This window comes from Pleuronectes platessa, chromosome 4 (assembly GCF_947347685.1).
Source record: "Pleuronectes platessa chromosome 4, fPlePla1.1, whole genome shotgun sequence".
Classification (NCBI taxonomy): Eukaryota; Metazoa; Chordata; class Actinopteri; order Pleuronectiformes; family Pleuronectidae; genus Pleuronectes; species Pleuronectes platessa.
The window spans coordinates 24,115,422-24,138,655 of NC_070629.1; the positions used below are offsets into that span (position 1 = coordinate 24,115,422).

At 41.5% G+C, this 23,234-nt stretch overlaps 2 protein-coding genes across 7 annotated transcripts; both read left to right on the forward strand.

Moving 5' to 3' along the window:
- The first annotated feature begins 1,028 nt into the window (after positions 1 to 1,028).
- On the forward strand, positions 1,029 to 7,983 carry plpp5 (phospholipid phosphatase 5). 6 transcript variants are annotated; one of them, XM_053421819.1, is made up of 9 exons: positions 1,060 to 1,246; positions 1,521 to 1,644; positions 2,822 to 2,962; positions 3,062 to 3,170; positions 3,344 to 3,434; positions 3,529 to 3,592; positions 3,683 to 3,807; positions 4,055 to 4,225; positions 4,855 to 7,983. In XM_053421819.1, exons 3-9 carry the CDS (start codon positions 2,892 to 2,894, stop codon positions 5,022 to 5,024), a joined length of 801 nt encoding a protein of 266 aa, XP_053277794.1. In that variant the 5' UTR covers positions 1,060 to 1,246; positions 1,521 to 1,644; positions 2,822 to 2,891; the 3' UTR covers positions 5,025 to 7,983. The 6 variants fall into 6 exon arrangements, with proteins under 6 accessions (XP_053277791.1, XP_053277794.1, XP_053277793.1 ...); XM_053421818.1 differs by having other exon boundaries at positions 1,060 to 1,203; XM_053421820.1 differs by having other exon boundaries at positions 1,061 to 1,198.
- Positions 7,984 to 8,766: 783 nt separating this feature from the next.
- On the forward strand, positions 8,767 to 15,269 carry cdc45 (CDC45 cell division cycle 45 homolog (S. cerevisiae)). The gene is made up of 18 exons (XM_053420927.1): positions 8,767 to 8,898; positions 9,934 to 9,993; positions 10,376 to 10,468; positions 10,576 to 10,713; positions 10,904 to 11,050; positions 11,151 to 11,209; positions 11,290 to 11,338; positions 11,526 to 11,587; positions 11,697 to 11,747; positions 11,947 to 12,066; positions 12,195 to 12,326; positions 12,407 to 12,505; positions 12,620 to 12,775; positions 13,224 to 13,362; positions 13,448 to 13,531; positions 13,617 to 13,735; positions 14,160 to 14,236; positions 14,934 to 15,269. Exons 1-18 carry the CDS (start codon positions 8,848 to 8,850, stop codon positions 14,996 to 14,998), a joined length of 1,701 nt encoding a protein of 566 aa, XP_053276902.1. The 5' UTR covers positions 8,767 to 8,847; the 3' UTR covers positions 14,999 to 15,269.
- Positions 15,270 to 23,234: the final 7,965 nt, after the last annotated feature.

A 23,234-nucleotide genomic window follows, 5' to 3' on the forward strand; every position in this document is an offset into this window, starting at 1 on the left:
CACTGTCATTTTATTTATTTATTTATTAGGATTTGGTGAAAACAGTGATCCAGATACAGATTGGCCTTCTTGTATTAGTGTTTGTAATGATTTTCTTACTAGATCTTTACCAAACAGGTGACAGATAAGTAAAACTGAACTTACAGCTTGCACAGAATAGAGTGGACAACTCTTCCAAGGCTGGACAATCCTACACCTGATTATGTAGTTTTTAAAGTAAAACTAAGGGATGTGGTGAGGGATTCATCTAAATAACAAGTCCTACATCACTAAAATACTTTATACTGTGAAGTCTCAGCTTATTCAAATATAAATGTGATTAAGAAATAAAGTAATTCAAACTATAACAATATATGAGGCTAGTTAGAGGATCTGGAAAACAAAGTTTGAATCATCCATCTCCATTCAATTGATTTATCTTTCTTTCACCTCTAGAAGGCGCTCGCTAATGTGACGTGGCTTCTCGCATCCACTAGTCAAGGCAGATACAATCATCTGAGAGACCGTTTCCGGTTGTGTAAAGCTTCAAAATATGTTCTCAAACTCCAAATATCCTCATCAATTGAAATAGAGGAAACACTGGTTCACATAAATATGTATTAATCAGACCAAATAGGACTAGAAATATGTGTTATCATCTCACACTATATATTTAAAGAACAAGAAAATGTTTTTGACCATAAACAGTACAAATACTAAACACAGTCTATGATCAGAAAATACAATGAAAACAACAGGATAGTTAATATAATTACTCGTACATATGAAGAAAGGTGTTCAAGGCTCTGTTTGCCCCCTAATAATATAATTATTATATATTGATGTGAAGAATTGGATTTTTCTCAGCCTATAGTCATATGTAGAAAGAAAGTTAAGTCTTAAGTCAACCATTTTATTATTTGTTTAGGGTAATGGACTGGTAATAAAAAAGAGAAATAGTCCAAATCCCCCGAACAAGTGAGTAAGTAAACTACGAGTTGATATTTGTTTAAGGACGTGCCTTTATTTTGAAGCTCCTCAACCAGAAGTAGGTGTGATGCTAACAGCTAGCATCGCGCAGAGCTCGTCTCCTCCGTGGCATCTCCTCGTCTCCCTGAATCCCACTGATGTGCGACTTCCTCCCGGCGGCTGAACCAGAGGATGTCTGGGCCTGTTTCGCGTTAACGTTGAGACAACGATCCAGGAAACATCCGCCTCTGTAAGGTCCGTGAGCTTCCCGGTGGTCGTCAAGGCGGAAATGCCCCAGGTGTCTTATTTGACAGATGTTGCTAACTAGCTTAGCCCAGCTATCATCCTGTCTGAGCAGCACTCGGTGTTAGCTCGCTTATCTTTGTTGTGTCTGAACGAAGATGACAACCTGCTACACTTACTCTTCGTGTCGTTTGAATCGTATTTAATGTTGTTTATGTTCAGGAGCAGCTTTTAAATGTCTGTGTCAGCTGGAGGCGGAGGACACAGGTGCTTCGTGTTGGCCTTTGTATCAGGGTTTATAAACCGGAAATATCTAATATCCTCCACAGTGTCTTGCCTCGGAGAGACAGTGGTGCGGGTTTGTTGTGGTACGAAGAGCAGCTCCTTCGTTTGTTTGGTGTTGGTCGTGGATTTTCCTTCTTTCAAGAGGGATTTGAAAACTAAGGGACAAAGGTCAGTGAGCACAGCCGAGGGGAGGCGGTGACAGCCGGATCCCCGAGGCCCCTTCGAGCCTCCAGGTGTGTATCACCTGGCTGTGCTGTGTAAGAAGTGGAGCCAATACAGAGCAATAAAGATGAGGTCCCTCATCTCCACCTGCTGTTGTCCGGTCCCTAGAGAGGTTTAAAGGCTCAGGGTGTAGAATCTAGTGACATCTAGTGGTGAGGTTGTGTGTTGCAGCTGAATACCCCTCACCTCACCCTCCCTTTCCCAACATGATAGAGAACCTGTAGTAGCCTTCAGTTGATCATAAAAACTCAAAAGATGTTTAGTTTGTCCAGTCTGTGCTACTGTAAAAAAAAAAAAGCACGGCAGCCTTAATATTAGTACAGGCCTCAAAGGGCCAGTGATATCCAGGCGACTCCCATCCCAACATGACCAGTAAGAAGTCGAATGAGTGAAGTCTGTTCTGACTTACACGAAAAACCGGTCTGTAAGGCTAAAGGAGGGCGTGTGAAGTGGAAGAGACATTTAAATGGCAAATATATTGACACAGGAAGTGCGTTTTGCGTGCATTTCCTGTCCTGGCAGTAGAGATGACTAAAGAGCAGGGTGTGCAGTGGTTACGACCCCACAGAGGAGCCCAGCAGGCCGCTGAAAAAGTTTCATAGCAACATCATTTTCCTACACTCTTTGAAAATTAATTTAGTCATTATTGGATTATAAGTGAGGCAAAAATATATTAGATTTTAGCATCAGGCTGAATACATTCAGAATGAAACCTGGCCTCTCAGTTGGAGTTTTATTATATTTGTACTAAGTAGTAGAGCTCAACTTATTTATCGGTCAGCTGATCAAATTGGCCAATATGATTCTCTCACAGACGTGTTTGTATCAGGGTTAGTGTTTGCCGATATGTGCTGATACGAAAACTTTTATTTTCCAGAATAAAAAACGCAGATAAGATATCAGTAAGATACATTTATGTTCCCATTTAATGAAAATGTTGATAGTTGGTTGTATTAGTTTTCTCTATTTAGTACAAAATTGTAAGCGTCAATTACAAGGGTTTGAAAATTACATTTTAGGAATCATAGAAAAATGTTTTTATCGGTATTTTTAAAGTTACAGGATTTTCCATCTGCACTTATCCTTCAACAAACTAAGTTCCCATCTGCCTATTCTACTTTAGCCCCCATCAACTGGACACAAGGTGGAATGAGGATGTCTGCTGTGGACTGAAATCCATACCGAGAAACAATATGAAGCAGAAGCTGCTTCGTGGTTTCCTTTCGGAAATTTCCATCCGAATAGCGTTGTTGGTGGTGTTCCTGTAAGTGTGTCCTTGTTTGAATCACCTCATATATGCATTTATCCGTAACGTTGCTTTATTGATCTGTTTTCTGAATGTAACATATCATGTCGCCGTTAGTGTGACGGAGCAGCTTCCTCCTTTCCTCCGTGAGATCCAGCCCGAGGAGATGTGGTTGTATAAATTCCATCGTGTGGAGAATGACCACGTTCCCACCTCGCTCATGTTTGTAAGTAATACATTTACGTGTTTGTGAGTGAAACTTTTTTGTTGTTGAAAATAAATCAAAGAAATGTACTGAAGTGAAAAGACCGTATCTCTGGCTCTGTTGTTTACTGTCCAGGATGAAGCTCATTATATTATGGGATTGCAATGCTGAGTCATGTGTTTTGTCTGCATCAGAGTGTGGCAGTTTTCACCCCACTGATTGTCATCGTGGTTTTCACCTTCATGAGGAAGTCGGAGCGAGGAGATCTGAAAGAAGCCTCGCTGGGTACGAAACCGACAGATGCTAATGAGTGTTTTTTTTTTTAAGTTGACATGTCTTTGTTTTTAATGATGCACTTCTGTCTCTCCCTGTCATCCAGCTGTGACTCTGACTCTGGTGCTGAATGGAGTTTTCACCAACGTCATCAAACTGGTTGTTGGCAGGTAAACACTGCACCCAATGTAGCCGTGCATAGATATTACCCATGTTACAGTGGATTAAAGCCTTCATGCTCCCTCTGTCTATGTCCTCAGGCCGCGACCGGATTTCTTCTACCGCTGTTTTCCAGATGGTCAGATGAACCTGGAGCTGCACTGCACCGGTGACCCAGATACGGTCATAGAGGGCAGGAAGAGCTTCCCCAGCGGGCATTCCTCCTGTAAGAGAGGCTCCAATATGCAATTATGTCTCTGTAGCTGGTACATTATGAATAAAAGTAGGGCAGGGAGAATATCGTATGTTACAAATGTGTCTATATGAATGTAATTCGGCCTCTAGGCTTTTATTTTGTTATGTGAGAAAGCAAGTCTCTCCACCTCCTAATCCCTGCTCCTTCTTTTTGTAGTTCTATCCTTTTGTTTTTGTTCTCTTCATCCACCCGTGTGTTATTTTCTCTCTGCTCTCAGTTGCCTTCGCAGGTTTGGGTTTCACAGCGTTCTACATCGCAGGAAAGCTGCGCTGCTTCAACGTGGTGGGCCAAGGCAGAGCGTGGCGGCTGTGTGCCTTCCTCACCCCTTTGCTTGTGGCGACTGTTATCGCCCTCTCCAGAACCTGCGACTACAAACACCACTGGCAAGGTCAGAGTTACATTACACAACAGAGGCTGGTTTAGAGGGATTTCAGTGACAGAGGCTCAACACGACTGATTTGAGTCGTCTGTTAATCAAACAGGATTTCCAGACAGTGTATATAAAGATGAAGGACACAAAAAGTAAAGCCAAAACATTTGTATCGCCTCCTGGCAGGTGGCTGCAGGAACGCTTTCCTCAATGTGACATTCCTGCATGTAGTTTCAGAACCAAAGTTTTAGGACCACATTTTTTGGACCCTAAGTATTTGTGGCGGCACAATCTAACGAATTTGATGACCGGGCCAGTCTCCAAAGGTTTATTCCGGACCAAATACTTTCCTGCCCAACTACTTATAGCTGTAAAGGCCTATTCCACCCTGCGACTACCACCTAACATTGAAGTTGCTTGGTGTAAGATGGCACCAGATATATTTTGGTTTCATTACAGGATAGTCGGAGAAAGTAAAGACACATCTTCCATCTTTTTATACAGTTTTTTGATTTCACCCCCAACCAATCAGTTGCAAAGGATGTGACACATTTTACCAAACCACGGCCACCTCTGAATGAAGAATCTGTGCAATTAAACTCCTCATCATCGTGTCTCTTCTCTTTTCTTCTCTCTCGTTCATGCAGATGTGTTAGTGGGTTCTCTGCTTGGTCTCGTCTTCGCCTGGCTGTGTTACCGGCAGCACTACCCTCCACTTCAGGACCCCGACTGCCACAGACCTCTGCGTCACAGAGAGATGGTTCCTGCTGCACAGGAGCGCAAGCTGGCCAACTCCAACTACATCCTGCCCATGTAGAGCAGCTGTAGCCGGAGAATTACTCTTTGCAGGTGTAATCTATACTAGGTTACATGGTAATCTTTCTTACTCTGGTTTTTACACCCTTCAGGCCAGGCAGTAAATCAGTATTTATTGTTAGTCGTCGATCATTGTACATGTACGGTGGCAATTTTCTTTTTGTAAGGTGACACGCAGTATGTTTTCCAAACTGAATTTAGAAAAACGAATTCCTCTCGGGGGTTTTCTGGGACACATGAGTACCGGAGAATAACAACACAATTTTAACAGTCGCATGTGATGAAAATGAACTATGCGGACAGCCTGGAGTGTGTGTTTCCGAACCCTATAATGATGTCAATACCTTCTGGATGTTTTACTGGAGGTCTTCTGGTTGTCTTGACATCGTTCTCCATATGGCTCAGCCCCACACACACACACACACCCACACGGACGCACACACCCTGTATATTGTGCCTATGGGTGACATGACTTTAAATACTCCCAACAGTTGAGCAAGTCACTGAAACAACCACTGCACTATTCGTCCACTGCCCATCAAACTCTGGCTCAGCTGCTGGGACACAGTCTCTCCTGCAGGGCCACTATTTGGAGATGTTTTTGTAAACTTGCAACTTTCTAGCCAAGCAGGGTTGAGGTTAAAGGGAAACCTGTATATTTATTTTATCATTTTATTTCTCTGCATGGCTGTTAATTCTTGACCTCTCGCAACAGTATAGGATGAGTGTAATGGAAGTTCAAATATCATGTTTTCAACAGCGGCTCCTGGTGTCGGAGCTGGCTGAGGTGTCATCACGTGACCTAAATGTGAAACAGCGCCGCGAGACACTGAACAAGAATAGAGTGTCATGAGCAGATGATATCATTTCTCTCTAAGCACCAGAGCAGCCGCAGCATCGATTGACATTAACCATGAGTCATGGTATGGCAGGAGAAAGGTGAAGGATGTTGCACGAAACCAAAACTGTGTTTATGGACATCTGCCCTCATCGAGAGCCAGGCTTGTCTTCTGAGCGGCTCCATTCGAACAGTCAATGCCTTGCTCAAGGGCAGCTCTGTGACTGGAATGAGGAAGAGAAAGGCACCCTCTAATTCCTGTAGCCTGTAACTGTCCAGTCCCAAGTCCACCTCTTATACCTGTAGAGATGGATACTAACGACCTGTCGTGACTTGACCAAACCTTCACATTTAATGTCACATGACGACACAAGAGAGTGAGATGTGATGTGACATTTGGAAAAGGCTTCATGAGCCCAATCCCTGGTAAAACAGCCCAGTGTAGCAGTTCCACTCAACTCTTCTTAGTATTTGAATGATTGTATGACACTTGATCATTTACTTGTTCTAACTGCACATCACATCTGCTGATATCAATGTTCATGTGACCCTAAAGCTCCTGTGAGACAAAAGTGTTGCTGCCTCAGTGGAGCTCAGGGGGACTTTAGGTCTGCTGCTTGTCACTGCACACTCCTCTGGCTCCTCTGCCAACAGAGCTAACGTGAGGAAGAGAGATGAAGGTGCACAGGGGTTGGGTTTTTTGTGATCACAGTGGAACCTGATCATTGTGATGAGCCTGAGTGGGGTCGGACCCTAACCTCTCCCGGTGATGGTGCTAGCCTCCCAGTTCTGTTGCTGGTCAGGTTTCCTATCCCATCAGTGGCAAATGAAGATTTTTTTATTTTTTTATTTTTTTCCTCTGTCAATTCCATCAACTTCATTCCAGTCAATTGTATTTAGATTTTTACTTATTTGTGATTTTCCGTTATATCTTTTAATTATGCAAAATTGTTGCTTTCACGTATAGACGACGCACATTTTTTACTTTGATGTTTTATGCAGATGGCAACATGAGAGATGACCAAACCTCCATGTTTCTTGTTTGTTTGTGAACACAGCCAACATGTTGCAGGGTCAGCACCTTTCGTTCATTGCTGTGAATCCGGCTTCGAGTGGCTGGATCACAGTGGTTCAGACCAAACTTGGCAGAGAAAGAAAATCATGAATTTGTGCCTTTTGTTTAATGCATTGCTTTATGACTCTGTCCATGAATGAACTGTAAACTGCATATATCAGTGTCTGATCTCTGTTATTTATAGTTTCCTTTAAATCTTTACTTTTTTGTTTTACAGTTTTTAGGATTTACTTGTTAAGAGGTTTTAATGTGGTTTGCGGCCTCCCTTTACCTCAGAAAATAACACATGTAATTTATTTCCATACATTCAACTGTACTTGTGAAGATATCTGTGTGAGAAGTGAACTATTTACAACTGATGGAAGAGGACGAAGAACCTTTCCTTTTACAGACATTTGAGAGAAATGATCTCTTACTTTACTGGGTCTTTCTTAAAGGTATTTATGAGATGATGTACAGGTCTTTTTGTGTTTTATTTTGGGGCATGTGGGAGTTTACTTGAAGTTAGAATATTCGTTTCTATACCTTAAATGTGATGACGTAAGTAAGAACCATATTTGTTGTGGGCACACAAGATTCTGGAGGACCTTTCGGGTTTAAAATAAAAAAATAAAATTATATTTTCCAGTTTATATGTTTCACAGCCACATATAAACATTTTCCTCATTATTTTCTTTTAAATCTCTGCATCTACATCTAAGTCCATTAACTTATGTAATTATCAGTACACATACTCTATCAGGTTGTTGATCAGGTGTGGTCTTCAGATCTACTGTCAGGATGAGGGATTATGTGAAAACCTGCCAGTTTGCATCATTGATGTCATGCCCATCATAATTTGCCTTGGCTTCTCTGACCATTTTGATCCTGATTGTACATGTGATGCTTTAAATGGATCTTTTAATGGCACAAAATGATGTTTCTAAATTACCCTGCACCACAAAATGTCCTCTGGTTCTTTTCTGTTAATAGCGGGCACCTGTTTATAGAATATGCATTTTAGAGGATACATTGAAAAGTGATCAATAAATGCTACATTAACACAAATGTTCATCGTTAAGGTCTGAGTTTGGTTTGCAGCATTATGAGTGTGCTGCGTTTTCAAATGCATTTTCTATTTCAAAGCTGCAATCTACATTTATGATGTACTTCTTATTGCTTTAGTGACAAAGCTGAAATCCTTTCCTACTTTAACCAAGAACTGTTCAATTCTTTCCCTTATAATTTTCTAATTAACTTTATCCCTCTTCACATTGCCAGGGACCTAGTTCATTGAATCAATCATTTTCAATTTACAGTCCAAATTGACTGATTGTAGAATTTGTCATTGATCAACGAATAATATTCTTTTATTATTGATAAACCATTCTTCTTATCATCCTAAATTTCATTATCTTTACCTAAAAGCTGTGGTGTTCAGAAATGTTGAATCTATAGAAATATTATCACAATCTGGCTTATAACATGTACCAAATTGGATTTATTAACTATGTGGCCACTTCTCCATGTTGTGAACATTTAAAAAAAACAATCCATCATTTCCACACAAACATAAAACTAATGTAGATCAAAGTAACATTAAAGCTCATTCATTTATCTTTGCATTGTTCGTGGGATCATATTTGTAACTTTAATTTACTTTAATTGCACAGGAACCAGTAGAAACTGAACTCGCGTGTTGACGTGATCGCATTGTGGCTGCTTTCTCTTTCCGTAGCGCCACTACGTAACGCGGCGTGATGACGTCGCGTTAAACGTACGACGTAGGCCACTTTCCTCCACACCCATTGGTCCGATGTGACGCTTGCGGATTTGGCGCCACATTTCTGCAGCTGCGCTCCTGACAACAAACCGGAACCCGCCGCAGATCGTCTCATGACACTCGAGCTGCGTTTTTAAAAAGTTGCCAACATGTTCGTCACGGACATCAGGAAGGAGTTCTACGAAGTCGTCGCCAACCAGGTGAGTTTGTTCCCAGTTTGTTCCCAGTTTGTTCCCAGTGCTAAACCCGAGAGGAACCAGGACGGAGTGACAGGAAGTTTACTCTCACAACCCGGAGCCGCCGCTTTTCAGCTCCCTGCTCCTCTTCCTGTTGGGAATGAGGCAGACAGCGTAGTTAAAGCTTTGGATCTTCCAGGAACAACACAGGAAGTTATTATGTTTATATGAAATCATCAATTAAAGAAGAAAACACCAAGACAAGATCAGAGATAAACACCAGGACTTGTTACACCTGCACCCAAACAGTCTCCAACACGAAATTAGCATTTACTTGTGAATGCAATGAAAACAGTAACAGCAACTTTCATAGATTAAATGCATCTTAAAGTGCTTTATAGTAAAATCAAAGATAGATCATCACGTTAGCAATAAAGCAAAGACTTAAGGTAAAAACATAATACCACCAAAACGTATAAAAATAAGTTATCATGGTGTTTAAAACACAAATCAAGTTAATTTAGAGCAAGATCTTAGAAATAGTTCTTGAGTTGTTTCTTAACACTGTCAACAGAAGAAGCTTTTCTGATGAAGGGGGGGCGTTTGTTCCAAACCTTTGGTGCTTAGCAAGAGAAAGCTCCCCAAACGTTTAATAGTTCATATTTGGGATGTTTGGCAAGAACAGGGAACAACCAAAAATGAATAACGGGTGCTGTACCATTAAGAGACTTAAAATAAATCCTCAGTGATACTGGAAGCCAGTGTAAAGATGCTAAAACCAGAATAATGTGATCTCTTTTCCTGTCTCTGGACCTGGTCTGATGTGGTCTAGATCTGGTGAAGGATTTGACATCAGCTACAAGGGGGAGTGTGTGGTTTGTCTGGGATCAGGATGATTTCCTTTTTTTAACTAGACCTAGTTGAATGTAATTTAGATCGATTTAAAAAAAACTCTAAAATCCCCATTTCTTAAAGAGATTAGCACATTTTCAAGTCTCAGCGAGTGTCAGTCTAACAGTGTGTATTTTATAAGGTCACTAAAAACGACTTTGCTTTCAGAGAGTCGCCCTCCTGGTGGCATCCGACATCGACGCGCTCTGTGCCTGTAAGATACTTCAGGTAGGATAACACACTCAGCTGTCAACCAACGTGAGCTCCTGTTGTTTGAGTTAAGAACTAAAGGTAATTTCCCATTGTGGACTTATCTTTATCATCAGCAACATCTGATTCTAGAGCCCAAAGAATCCTACAGTCAGGTGCTTGTATTTTAATGCAGCACACATTTTACTGGGACGATGTAAAGGATGCTAAATTAGCATTTGTAAATAAACATCTCAGATCAAACAAATGGAGGCTGATAAAATGTTTATCGTGGGATTGATTTGTCTATAAGTTTATTAGAGGCTTCTTCAGTGACTTAAGATGCAATGTTCTTGTGTCCTAATATGGCATTGAGGAGATAATGATGAATTAATACAAAAATGATCTGTCTCTTCACCAGGCTCTGTTCCACTGTGACCAGGTCCAGTACACACTGGTGCCGGTCACAGGCTGGCAGGACCTCGGCACTGCCTTCCTTGAGCACAAAGAGCAGGTACGGTCAGATCCCACCTCAGCTCTCACATGAATATATGACAGAAGTGTAAATAAATGTCCTCACTGCCACTCTAGCTAAATTTGTTTAACTGTGTCGTGTCGTAGTTCCGATACTTTGTTCTCATCAACTGTGGAGCGAATGTGGACCTCCTTGAGATGCTGCAGCCAGACGACGACTCCATCTTCTTCATCTGTGACACTCACCGGCCTGTCGATGTGGTCAACGTCTACAACGACTCGCAGGTGAGTGATAACGAAGGAAGAAAACTTGTTCAGCGCATAAAAACATCACTTTTGAATCAGCTGCATCCATTGGATTTCATTAGATGGCATCTTTGTTACTTTCTTTAACCTGTTTGAAGTTTATGAGCTACACCAGAATATTTACCTGCTGGAATTTACCCTAAAATAACTCCTGTCATGTCCTCCACAGATAAAGCTCCTGATCAAACAGGACGATGACCTTGGTGTGCCCACGTACGATGATATTTTCCGAGATGAAGACGAAGAAGGAGGCGACTCTGGAAATGAGAGCGACGAAGGCTCGGAGCCGTCCGGCAAACGGAGGAGATACGATGAGGTGCGTGTTGAACAGAATCAGTGACCTCGACTGAAATGAATCAGAGCTGTGAGGACTCGACTGAAGTTGTTGTTGTTGTTTGTTGATCATGTGGCTGCAGGGCGCCGTGGAGAGGAGGATCGAAAGGCAGCGAGCGAAGAGGGAGTGGGAAGGACGGAGGTGAAGTGTTTTTAAGGAGCTGTTGAGACTTTATCACATTGCAATTCTTAACTAATATAAATGTTTCACTCATTTCTCAGGAGGGAAATATTGTTTGACTATGAGCAGTATGAATATCATGGGACCTCTGTGAGTAGACCTTTTTTTAAATGACGAAAAATCCTTTTGATTACTTGATAATCATCCAAATACTTTTGAAATAACTAATTTTTATATGCACACACACATTTGAGACGTCTCTATACACATTTGCATGTTGACTTTTTCCTTGCTGCTATTCTTTAACACAAATACTTTCATGTTTGTCTTTTCTCAGGCTGCAATGATGTTTTTTGAGCTTGCGTGGGTGTTGACTAAAGACACCAAGGACATGCTCTGGTAAGATTCCAATAAAAATTAAAATAAGTAAATTTTTTAATGCCCTGAACAAGCTGGAGATGCACAGCGCGATGTTCAGCCTTTGAGACGTAGGTTCTTCTTTCTGCAGGTGGGCCATCATTGGGCTGACAGACCAGTGGGTTCATGATAAAATCACACAGTAAGAATTTCTTCAGTATTTCAAAACCCTAATTCACAAAAACTTTAAATAGATTTTCTTAGAATTCGACAAGGGGACTTCTGCTGTAGAGAATTCATTGCTATGTTTTAGTTTTATTATTTTTTAGAATGTGTATTTACTGTGTTTGCATCAGTTTGTCTTCACCTGTACTGAATTAATCTTGTCTTGTTACTTTAAGTATGAAGTACGTGACAGACATCGCCACGATGCAGCGACATGTCTCCCGACACAACCACCGAAATGAGGATGAAGAGAACTCGCTGTCCATTGACTGTATGAGGATTTCCTTTGAATATGAGTATCCTTAATTAGTTTGATATGCCATCACTCTTGGATCTACAACCCATCTCTTTCCCTGCAGTGTTATCGCTACAGAAATACTCAATGCTTTTGTCTCTTTGCGTTCTCCTTGACCTGCTGCCTCAGCCTGCGTCTCACCCTCTATCAGCACTGGTCTCTGTATGAGAGCATTTGTAATTCATGTTACACGTCGTGCAGCTTCAAGCTTTGGACGTTAAATGGACAAAAGAAACTCCAGGAGTTCTTAGCCGACATGGGGTGAGTGCCAGGAAATCAGTGCTCCGTGTGAGAGTCGACTTCTTCTACGTGCTAAAACTTGTTAATGTTGCTCGTGACAGGCTGCCCCTGAAACAAGTGCGGCAGAAGTTCCATTCCATGGACATGACAATCAAAGAGAACCTGAGGGAAGTCATTGAGGAGTCGTCTAATAAATATGGGTAATAATCTAGGAAAGACTTGCAGAAATGCATGCTGTCATTCAGTTTCCTTTTATTGGTGTCACACAAATGAAAACCTGAAATGATTCGTTGTTGTTTCCTCCTCTTCTTCAGTATGAAAGATATCCGTATCCAGACGTTTGGTGTCCACTTTGGCTTTAAGAACCGTTTCCTGGCCAGTGACATGGTCCACGCCTGTGCTGCCTTGCTGGAGAGCCCAGAGAAAGACGACAGCGACAACTTCATCACTGCTCTCGACTCCCTCTCCAGGTGCGTGGAAGAAACTCAAGTTCTGGCTTGTTTGCAAGTTATTAGAGACGTTAAATCTGTGTTCGTCAATAAAAGACAGTTTTCCTGGATCACACTGAGAAACGCAGCCATTTGTGCGACTGCGGCAGTTCAGTGTTTGCAGAGCTACATTTTAAAAACAAACAAGTTGCTCAGATAAACGACACAAGCGGATGATTTGCCTCAAGTCCTCTTTGTTTTTCTCTTTGAAGTCTAGAGCTTCATTTGATTTAGTTTAGTCTTACAGATCGAGACAGATGTTTTATTTGAAACATCTTGGACAAAGTGACTTGCAGTAAACAAGTTTTTAGATTTAGGTCACTGCCTAAAATCGAAATGCATTTATGTTCTTTAACTAATACTGAAGCTAAGTGTTTTAAAGTCTGAGTGATTTTCTAGATGTATGCATCAGGTGTTTTTCTCTGTGCAGAAGTAACATTGATCGTCTCCATGCTGGTATCGACCTGGCGAAGAAGAAGCTGATAGCCGTCCAGCAAACTGTCGCCAGCTGCATCTGCACCAACCTCATCATGTCCCAGGGGCCCTTCCTCTACTGCTACCTCATGGAGGTACGAGTGTCCGTCTGACTGTTTCTCACTCTGTGTGTAGGCAGCTCATCCAGCTCGGGTTAATCTTCTGCTCTTTCATCTCTAGGGAACTCCTGACGTGAAGCTCTTTTCTAAACCCGCGGCTCTGACTCTGCTCTGCAAATACCTCCTGAAGGCTTTCGTTCATTCAGTGAGTTCCCGACTGCTTTTGTACTGTGACTGTGAATAATGATGTCATGGCTGTGTGTTCACTCCTTCACTCATTCTCTGCTCAGACGAGGAATAAACGCTGCAAACTGCTCCCGCTCATCATGGCGGCTCCCAAAGATGTTGAGAAGGGAACTATGATTGTTCTGGGAATCCCACCGGAGTCTGAGACGTCCGACAAAAAGAAGTAAGACCTGAAACCTGAGGAGCTGTGATGTTAAAACATCTTTCATAACACAAACAAGCAACATATAAGCAGTTCAGAAAAATAATATTTGAGCTCTTGAGTTAAATATTTCATATCTGATTCCTTATTTGGTATTGACTCTGTAGATTTTTGATAAAAAGATTTTTTCTGCATTCTCTGTTTTATTTGTAATCCAATTTTAGACTTGAAAAGACATCCCTTACAATTGATGCAAATTGACCAGAACCCAGATATTCAGTTTACTGTCTCAGAGAAAAAAGAAAAACCTAAGACCTTTATATTTGAGACAGTAGAACCCCTAAATATTTTCCATTTTGCTAATAAAGATACTTGAACAATCAAAATTAATGTTCTTTAATTTATGTTATTAATGTTCCTCGTTGTTTTCTCTTCTCTCTATAAGTTTCTTCGGCCGAGCATTCGAGAAAGCTGCAGAGAGCACCAGCTCCCGAACTCTCCACGACCATTTCGACACATCAAGTAAGTTAAAATAGTTAACTATGACATTTTCTGTTGACTGATTAACTGAAAAATCATTGCTGCTGATCAGTGATTATTTAATTGGTTCATCGATGAAAAATTTCTTCCAGGTGTCCAGGTTATGTTATCTTTACTATTAAATAGGTTTAATACACAGCAGGGGAGCACAGACATAAATGTAAATAAATTCCATGTGGTATTAAATGAGTCTTAAAGTGTCCATGGGCAAGATACTGAACCCTGAATTGCCCCTCATAGGAAAAAGTGCTGCCCATAGATGCACTGTATGAATGTGTGTGTGTGTCTCAATGGCAATAAAACTGTACTGTTACTTTACTGCTGCTATTTAAATACAGAGCAGACTACATATCTGTGGACTCTAGGGGGCAGCCTTGTATTTGTGTCATTTACAGTCCAGCTTTGACTCATCCAGACTTGTGGTCAGGTGTGTGATTGAGGTCCAGTCTTCATGAAATAGATATGACACTCATCATGTTTCATTTGTAGAATAATATTTGTGCATTAGCTCTGCACAAATGGCAGCGAGCGGTGAGAAGCTCTGGATATCAAGAAACATGACGTTTGCCTTTTTTCAGATGATTGAGGAAAATCTGCCAAATGAAAACCTGTCGCTGGGAGATGAGAGTTCTCTCATCTTCTGAATGTTCTCACTTCTTCCTTGTGTTTGTCTCAACAGTAATCGAACTGAAGACGGAGGACAGAAGCAAGTTCCTGGATTCACTCATCACCCTCCTGTCATGAGCAACGTCAGCACTCGAAGGAACCGTGTGTACGAGTCCAAGTTCTGAACTTCAGACGTGCACAGTGTCAACAACACAAGAACTTTATCTGTTGTCTTGTTTTTATAAGGTTTTAACCTGTTTGTGTGTAAATTGTACAGTCTCCTTTTTATGTGTTAGAGTCTTTATTTTGTTTGCTTTTAATATACCTGTGTTTTATTCATGTCTGTACATGTAATTCTCACCACATTACATTTTAAACATGTTTAATAAATCATATTCAATGACCTAAATGTGTTGATAATTTTTTTTTTATATTTGAAATGTAGGATCTCATCTTATTTATCTTTTAACTTCTTAAGTGTTTCCTAGAAAGGAAGTGCATAGTTCGCTACAAGTTGATCATAACTGTCCATTATTGACTTCCAAACGACATAAAGTGCTTGATTTGATCTCAAGGTAATGTGTAAAACTCGATCTTGGATATACTGGGATTTGAAGACATGTACAACTGTTATTTGTTTGTACTTTCACTTCTTAGATTTCTCAAATGAGAAAATCCCTGCTGTGTTTTACTCAAGCAGGACTTTGCCTGCCGTCACAAAAGTTGAAGGACGGATCTTTACACAAAAATCAAAGACAGAAAACCACAGTCATAGATAGCACTATGGATAAATGTGAGGGGAGCGCACCTGTTAAAAGAAATTAGTTTATTGAGCATTGTACTCATACAAATTCACTAGACACAGAGTTAAAGTGTTCTATTGGAAAAAAACAAATGACACAAGTTTTTATTTTCACTTCATCTCTCCCAGCCCCAGTGACGCAGGTGGAGCAGCAGCATTGTAACCTGACGTGCACAGCGAGGCTACAGAGACCTTCACTGAATCCGTTTGGAGAAAGGAAGTTGAAACTTTCTCTGGCAGCGTGTTTGCTGTTGGCAACACTCTCAGAGAGTGATCCAAACTGATTACTCTTTTCATCCTGATCCAATCTTTTGTTTTGCTGACGCACAACTTGGTCTTCAGAACAGAAAACGAAATGGCTCTTACTGTATTTGGGAGGTACACTAAAAGTAGTCGGGTTTAGTCAACTGAACATCATCTCCTGATGAGCTCTGATTGCTCATGTGGGACAAAGGTGAGGGCTGTGACCCTGGCCCACATCGGAAAATGTAGGCCAGGCCTCCTGGTGTTGATTTGCTGCCCGGGTCCAAAAGGGTGAGTGGAGGGTGGGGGCCTGAGCTGGTCTCGGAGGGGTAATCAAGATCCTTATCGCTCCTGGATCAGGATGAGATCATGACTTTCACAGTGAAGGATGTTTGTTTGGGCCTTTTTTGTTTTACAGGAAAGTGTTGAAAACGTGACCTGATCTGCATCGAGCTGCAGCAGGGGATAGAATTCTCCTCCTCTTTAAATTGCTTCCTTCTGGTTCGGTTGTCTCTCCTGTGCATGCTGCTGTGAGATGAAGACACCTTGTTGAAGAAATGAGTTCGATGAAGATCTCTGTAAACTGCAGCAGAGTGATAGTTCACGATACGTCTGATTAAACCAAAGTTAATGCTCAGAGCGACTGGATGCTGAAGAAATGTCTCTGTTATTCCCTTTAATCTCTTTCTGTCCTCGTGTTATTTGGAAGTTTTAATATGATTTACTTCTCATTGCAAAGTCGGTGGAATAACTGTTTTGGAGCTTTGATTGTAATTGTATAAATGTCCAGTCGACATGAAATGGTTGCTTTTAAAAATAAGTTTTTTCAGAGCTCTTTCAAATGTTTATGGGTCAAATGTGGTTTCTGGTGAGGGGCGGGTGGTGCTGATGGTCTGCAAGAACCAAGGATAGTAACTGTAAAAAAAAGGGGAAAATTGACACATATCATGAGACTAACAGAAAAATCACTGGAGGAGAAATAGACATTAAACGAGTCTGAAAATAGCAAAAGGACAAAAATATTTACACACCAGACCCAGTGGAGATGTGGCATCAGAACCTCTGAGGGTGTTGAGCTCAGAAAGTTTATGTTTTTTCAGTATATGAAATCAGATTTTAACATGAAACGTGAGATAAAAGATGAATCTTTCAAAGGTGGAACTTTTGAACATTAGATCACTTGACAAAATCCTGATAGTGACGATCGAGAGTGTGCAACAGCTATGAAATGGACATTGGAGTACATTTGTGTCAAGGCTAAACTTCTGTACTCCATGTTTGAGGGGGACTTTACATGAGGTTTTCCACAACGACACTTACACTTGTAGTTGGACGTAGGATCCAACTGCAGCTTTCAATCAGCTGACACTCACCTGGTCAGTGAGTGGATACAGGTGTTAGCATCGCTCTGTTTGCTACTGTTCCAGTGACAGATCAACCTGTTCAGCCCATCAATCGGCCTTCTCCCCTCAGCCGTCAATCTCTTTGGTCTCCATCCCCCCCTCTTGCACCTCTGGTGAAGTGGGGCCACTGCCCTTTCCAGTGCTCTGCATCTGAGGAATGTACACACACACACACACACACAGACACACCGAGGGGAAACATGCCCCCATGGCAGGATCATACAGCCGATGTGCAGAGCAGCATTTTTGAAAACTTTACACTCAAACAAGTCCTGTTGCCTCAACACAGGCGGCTGCTGAGTGGAGTTTTGAGGGGTGTTGGAGGAGATGGAGGCTGAAACAGTATCACATGAGTTTTTGAATCAGTATTTGAAAAATCATATCTAATATGTTCTGCAGTCTTTATAATTACGAATTACCTTCAAGAAATATATTTTTTTTTCTATGTTTAATGAAGAATTCAAAAACGTTTCACTCACATAATCAACCACCCAATTCAAAGTATTGGAACAGCCAGGCAAAATTAACCCGGTGCACTGAATTTCTGAGGGAGGTCATTTATCGAATCTAGTAATTTTGGTCAATATACAAAAAAGTTTGGTCACAAAATCACGTTTTGTTAGTTTTAACCACAGTATAAAAATTCACTTAGGACTGGAGGAGCCAGGAATCCAACCATGACCCTCTGGTCAGTGGACAACTCGCTCTACCTCCTGAGCCACAGCCGTATTCGATCCTAAGGATGAATCGTGGATTTGCAGATTCCAGCTTTTCACTTGATGCCACTTTCCGTACAGATGGTGATTGTTGTTTCCCCATGAACGGACATACTGCACATTTATAAGAATATTTATCTCAAGCTTTTGAAAGCTGTTATACAATCACAGTGACAATAACAACATCCTCTCTTGAATTCCACAGTCATGTCCCTCTTCTTTTTTGGCTTCCCTCTTCAGCTGTTTTCCCCCGACTTGCCTCTCTGTCTCTAATCATCTCGGAATCCACACAGGATTAGTTATATTGAACAGCCAGAGACAAAGAGCCGCAGCTGACTGCTCCTGCCGGCTGCCTGTGTCCCCGTCATGCTGTGAAGGGATGATCACACACACGAAGCAAACACACGCACACACACATACACACACACAAGCAAAGTACATGATCAACCTCACAAACCTCTCATACAAACTTAACTTGCTCTAAAATCCACACTCATCATAAACAAGAACATCCCTCACGTTTTAATTTGCTGTTGTGCTTGGTATCTGCTGTCAGCCCACAGATGCCCTTAATGATCCCTGACCCCTGTGATCTCCAACCCCTCGCGGCCTCTCACATTCGGGGTGTTACTCCCTGAATGAGTCTCTCCTCTTCCATTGTTTCAAAGTGCTGTCAAGCTAAAGAGATTAGTATTTACTGGAAACAATGCACGGATTTGAAACGGACTGATGCGACTGAAACGTGAAGTTTAACTGTAGTCTTATGAACCATCAGTGACGGGCAGCAGATGAGTTAAAGACATTTAAAATGAAGCATTCTGTGAGTAAACATGTTTTCCATGGCTCCTTTTTTCACATACTTCAAAAGGACATTTGGGTTTGAATACACTGGAGGAGGCCGGGCTTAAATACAGTAATGAGTGGGTCTTTTCCTCCATCCTCTGGCTCAGTCATGCAGGAATCTCTTTAATGGGAAACATGCACTGTGACTTTCATTCTTTGAAATACACTGGGGTGTCATGCACAATGACATATATATATATTGTTTGTTTTCTAGCAGCCTTGAGAACAACAAGCAGACTTTTCCTGCAAGAAGCAATTAGTGTGGAAACAATACACCTCAAAATCCTGATTGTGTATGCATGTGTGTGTGTGTGTGTGTGTGTGTGTGTGTGTGTGTGTGCGTGCGTGTGAGACAGGCTGTTTGTTTACTCACACACTGATGGCTATATCCTATGTTAAGAAGAGAGTCCAAATAACCACTCGAGAACAAAGCTAAAAGCAGCACCACCTGTATCACAGCTCTTTAACTGATTGTGTGAACGCTGCTGTGGTCTACGGCTGCACCCCTCCGTGTTAGAGAAGTTTTTTTTGTCTCTTCGTCTCGGTGGAAGAGACAGACTGGCATTGCATACATTTAGCTCACCATGCCAAATCAGAAATGTCTCTTGATCCCCCCCAGACATTCCTCATGTTGCCAGGCCTCCGCCTCATCTCAGCAGAGGGTCGTCACTCACAACTTTGTCTTGTCTGCCTTCACCTGTGTGTGTGTGTGTGTGTGTGTGTGTGTGTGTGTGTGTGTGTGTGTGTGTGTGTGTGTGTGCGTGTGTGTGTGTGTGAGAGTGTGTGTGTGTGTTCAAGTCAATACATGATTTTAAGTGTCCAAATACTTATAATGCTGATATGATTATATGCGATATGGAAACATGACCTCACTCAGGCATGAGAGGAGTTGAAACTCCCAGTTTCAACTCCTCCACTCTCATATTTCGAGAGATAGAGCTGTCACTGGACACTCTGTTAATCACTCTTTAACAAAAACACTTCATCTGTTGTTGTAAATCTGCGGCTTTCTTATCTGAAATTACATATCAATATCAATATTATGGATTTTTGGCAGCACTTTTTTATAAATATTTCAATGTTCGGTTACAGTTAAGGTCAAAACTCCCTGTTTAGTTTCAGGTGTGATTCTCAATACTTCGGACCTTGCATTTAAAAGCAATATTGTGAATATCACATATATTATGGATATTACATCCAAATCTAAATCCAAAAATATAAAAGTAAGTAAGGCTGTCAAATATATGTAGTAAAGTAGAAAATATTTTCTCTGAAGTGTTTATCAAAAGCAGCATAAAATGAGGACACACACACACGATAATTTGTCCATCATCTTGTAGTGCTTAGTTCCACCCAACAATCATAAGGCGGTGTGGCCTAGCTGGCAATATACTGAACTCTCAAAATAGGCAGGATTTCCTCTATTAATTGCAAAATATATTACACTATTTAAATTTAAATCAAAATAAAAACAGGAAAAAATTTAATTAAAAAAAAAAAAAGAAGCTGCACGCAATTCCTGCGCATTGGGCTTCTGCGCAGGATGTGCGCAGTAGACTTCTGCGCAGGCTGTGCGCAATGGGCTTCTGCGCAGAATGTGCGCAATGGGCTTCTGCGCAGGATGTGCGCGCGCAGTTTTTTTTTCTTTTTTTCTCCCATTTAATTTAATTTAATTTAATTTAATTGTTTTTATATTACATTTTATATTAAATTTTTTATATTAACATTTTTGTCATTATTTCTCCGCGCTGGTTCAGGGGTAAATGATACTGGTCTTCACAGGTGACTGACTTACGCAAGCCTGTAGCCGCCACCCCCCCACAGGAGATTATGTGCTTGTGCGTGTCTGTGTGGCCGCGGCCGCTGCCGGTGCGAACAGCCCAAGTATTTAACATCGACGAGGAAAGGAGGCGGAGCGCTTTTCGCAACGCTTCTACCTCCGGTGCTTCCCCGGGGTTAGAGGATGATGGTGTGACGTTAATGTATTGTTTTACATTGCATGTGTCACGTCATGATGAATCAGTCTCCTATGTCGCCTGTACCAGGAGCCGCCCCTGCCACTGGTTATCTTGGCTCGCTGTCTGGCCGGTAACCAGCCGTCCGGACCGCTCCGTGAGGAAGGAGGAGGAGATGTTTCTTTACTTGGAATGCGAATGAGCCATTATATTTAAATATTTACAGGGAGCGGGTCCTCAGCCCGGACTGGACAAGCTCAACACCTTTTGAGTTTGTATGACTACTGAAGGTTTCAACAGGTACCGTTTTATGTTTGGAAAGGTAGGGAGAGGTGAGGGGTATTCAGCTGCAACATGCAAATTTAACACAAGATGTCACCAAATTACACCAAATGTTACACACTGAACTTTTAAAACTAATGTAAAAATTAATACATCCTGTCTCGGGGGCATGTTTCCCCTCAGTGTGTGTGTGTGTGTGTGTGTGTGTGTGCGTGTGTGTGTGTGTGCGTGTGTGTGTGTGTGCGTGTGTGTGTGTGTGTGTACATTCCTCAGATGCAGAGCACTGGAAAGGGCAGTGGCCCCACTTCACCAGAGGTGCAAGAGGGGGGATGGAGACCAAAGAGATTGACGGCTGAGGGGAGAAGGCCGATTGATGGGCTGAACAGGTTGATCTGTCACTGGAACAGTAGCAAACAGAGCGATGCTAACACCTGTATCCACTCACTGACCAGGTGAGTGTCAGCTGATTGAAAGCTGCAGTTGGATCCTACGTCCAACTACAAGTGTTAGTGTCGTTGTGGAAAACCTCATGTAAAGTCCCCCTCAAACATGGAGTACAGAAGTTTAGACACAAATGTCCTCCAATGTCCATTTCATAGCTGTCGCACACGCTCGATCGTCACTATCAGGATTTTGTAAAGTGATCTAATGTTCAAAAGTTCCACCTTTGAAAGATTCATCTTTTATTTCACATTTTTTCTGTTAATTTCTGATTTCATATGAGGAAAAAACATAAACTTGCTGAGCTCACCACCCTCAGAAGTTCTGATGCCACATCTCCACTGGGTCTGGTGTGTAAATATTTTTGTCCTTTTTTGTGCCATTTTCAGACTCGTTTAATGTCTATTTCTCCTCCAGTGATTTTTCTGTTAGTCTCATGATATGTGTCAATTTTCCAATTTTTCACAGTTACTATCCTTGGTCCTTCCAGACCATCAGCACCACCCGCCCCTCACCAGAAACCACATTTGACCCATAAACATTTGAAAGAGCTCAGAAAAAACGTAAAGTCCAAGGTCCAAAATGTAGACTTGTCGTGGGCTCAGAAACACAGTCCTGTTTTCAGCTTTGTGAGAGTGCTCGTTTCAGATAGTCCCATTTATTTTGTAATGGTTTATTTAGCTTCAGAAGGAAGAACATTGTCTGACCCAAGAAAGAACCATTAACGGTTAAATCCCTGATGCAATGCAAGAACATCCTCTTTTGCAAGTGTTGAATCCAGCGTAACCATAACTGTGACCAAACAAATGACAACTATAGAGGTTGGTGAATGTTGTGCACAGACATATAAACTACCTTGCGAGGCGTGTATATTTTTGGGAGTGCTTTAACCCAACCACCAGGCTCTCCGATATCTCCTGAGACACATAAACTGCACCCTCCTCCTCCTCCTCCTCCACACCCTCCATGTTCCTTCCTGTTTCCTGTTCCGCTGTCCGCTGAACAGGATGCCTGGTCGTGCTACTGGGCTGCAACAAAAACTCGCGAGTCACCAAGCCGTAAACCTTGCGGACATACAGGAGAAAAGAACATGTTTTTTTTTCTGATCTCCATCTCCAGCCACTCGAGCTCGGACATTGTTTCTAACACAAACGGCTCACGGGGTCTTTAGCTCTTCACACAAAGCCATATTTGTCCTCCACTCTTAACCACCTGCTGACTCTTGGCTTAGTTATCTGTGAGTAAGCTATCCAGCTGGGGTGTCTGCAGACTGTGTGCACCTGCTGACTCTGTCGCACATCGGAGTGAGTCAGTACAAACACTAATTAAGTCCCCTTTGTTTTATGAATCATCCAGAATAAATATTTGTATCCTCTATTATGTTAACTATCAACAGGTTCATGTAGCTACTCATAGTTAAAGTGTTTATTCTGTAGAGAAATTAGTAATAATCCCTTTCCAATTAGCCCATGCCATTGGATGGTTATTTTTAAGCATTACCGTGTAGAGAAGCTAATTTGAATGATATTAAATATATTATTACATTTATTGTATATATGACCTGTTGTGGTTTATTATAATGAGTTTTTCCTCACTGTCGTTGAATCAAAAGTCAGATTTTTCTTTCTCTTTGCTTGTTTAATATATTACAATGCTTTTTATTTTGAGATTAAATCTTAATCTGTAAAT

Coding starts and splice junctions, on each gene's coding strand:
- plpp5 (XM_053421816.1), top strand. CDS start 1,107: ATGTGCGACTTCCTCCCGGCGGCTGAACCAGAGGATGTCTGGGCCTGT. Junction 1,199..2,821: donor TCCAGGAAACATCCGCCTCT/GTAAGGTCCGTG, acceptor ATTCTACTTTAG/CCCCCATCAACTGGACACAA. Junction 4,226..4,854: donor CTACAAACACCACTGGCAAG/GTCAGAGTTACA, acceptor TCGTTCATGCAG/ATGTGTTAGTGGGTTCTCTG.
- cdc45 (XM_053420927.1), top strand. CDS start 8,848: ATGTTCGTCACGGACATCAGGAAGGAGTTCTACGAAGTCGTCGCCAAC. Junction 12,067..12,194: donor AGGATTTCCTTTGAATATGA/GTATCCTTAATT, acceptor CTGCTGCCTCAG/CCTGCGTCTCACCCTCTATC. Junction 13,532..13,616: donor TGAAGGCTTTCGTTCATTCA/GTGAGTTCCCGA, acceptor TTCTCTGCTCAG/ACGAGGAATAAACGCTGCAA.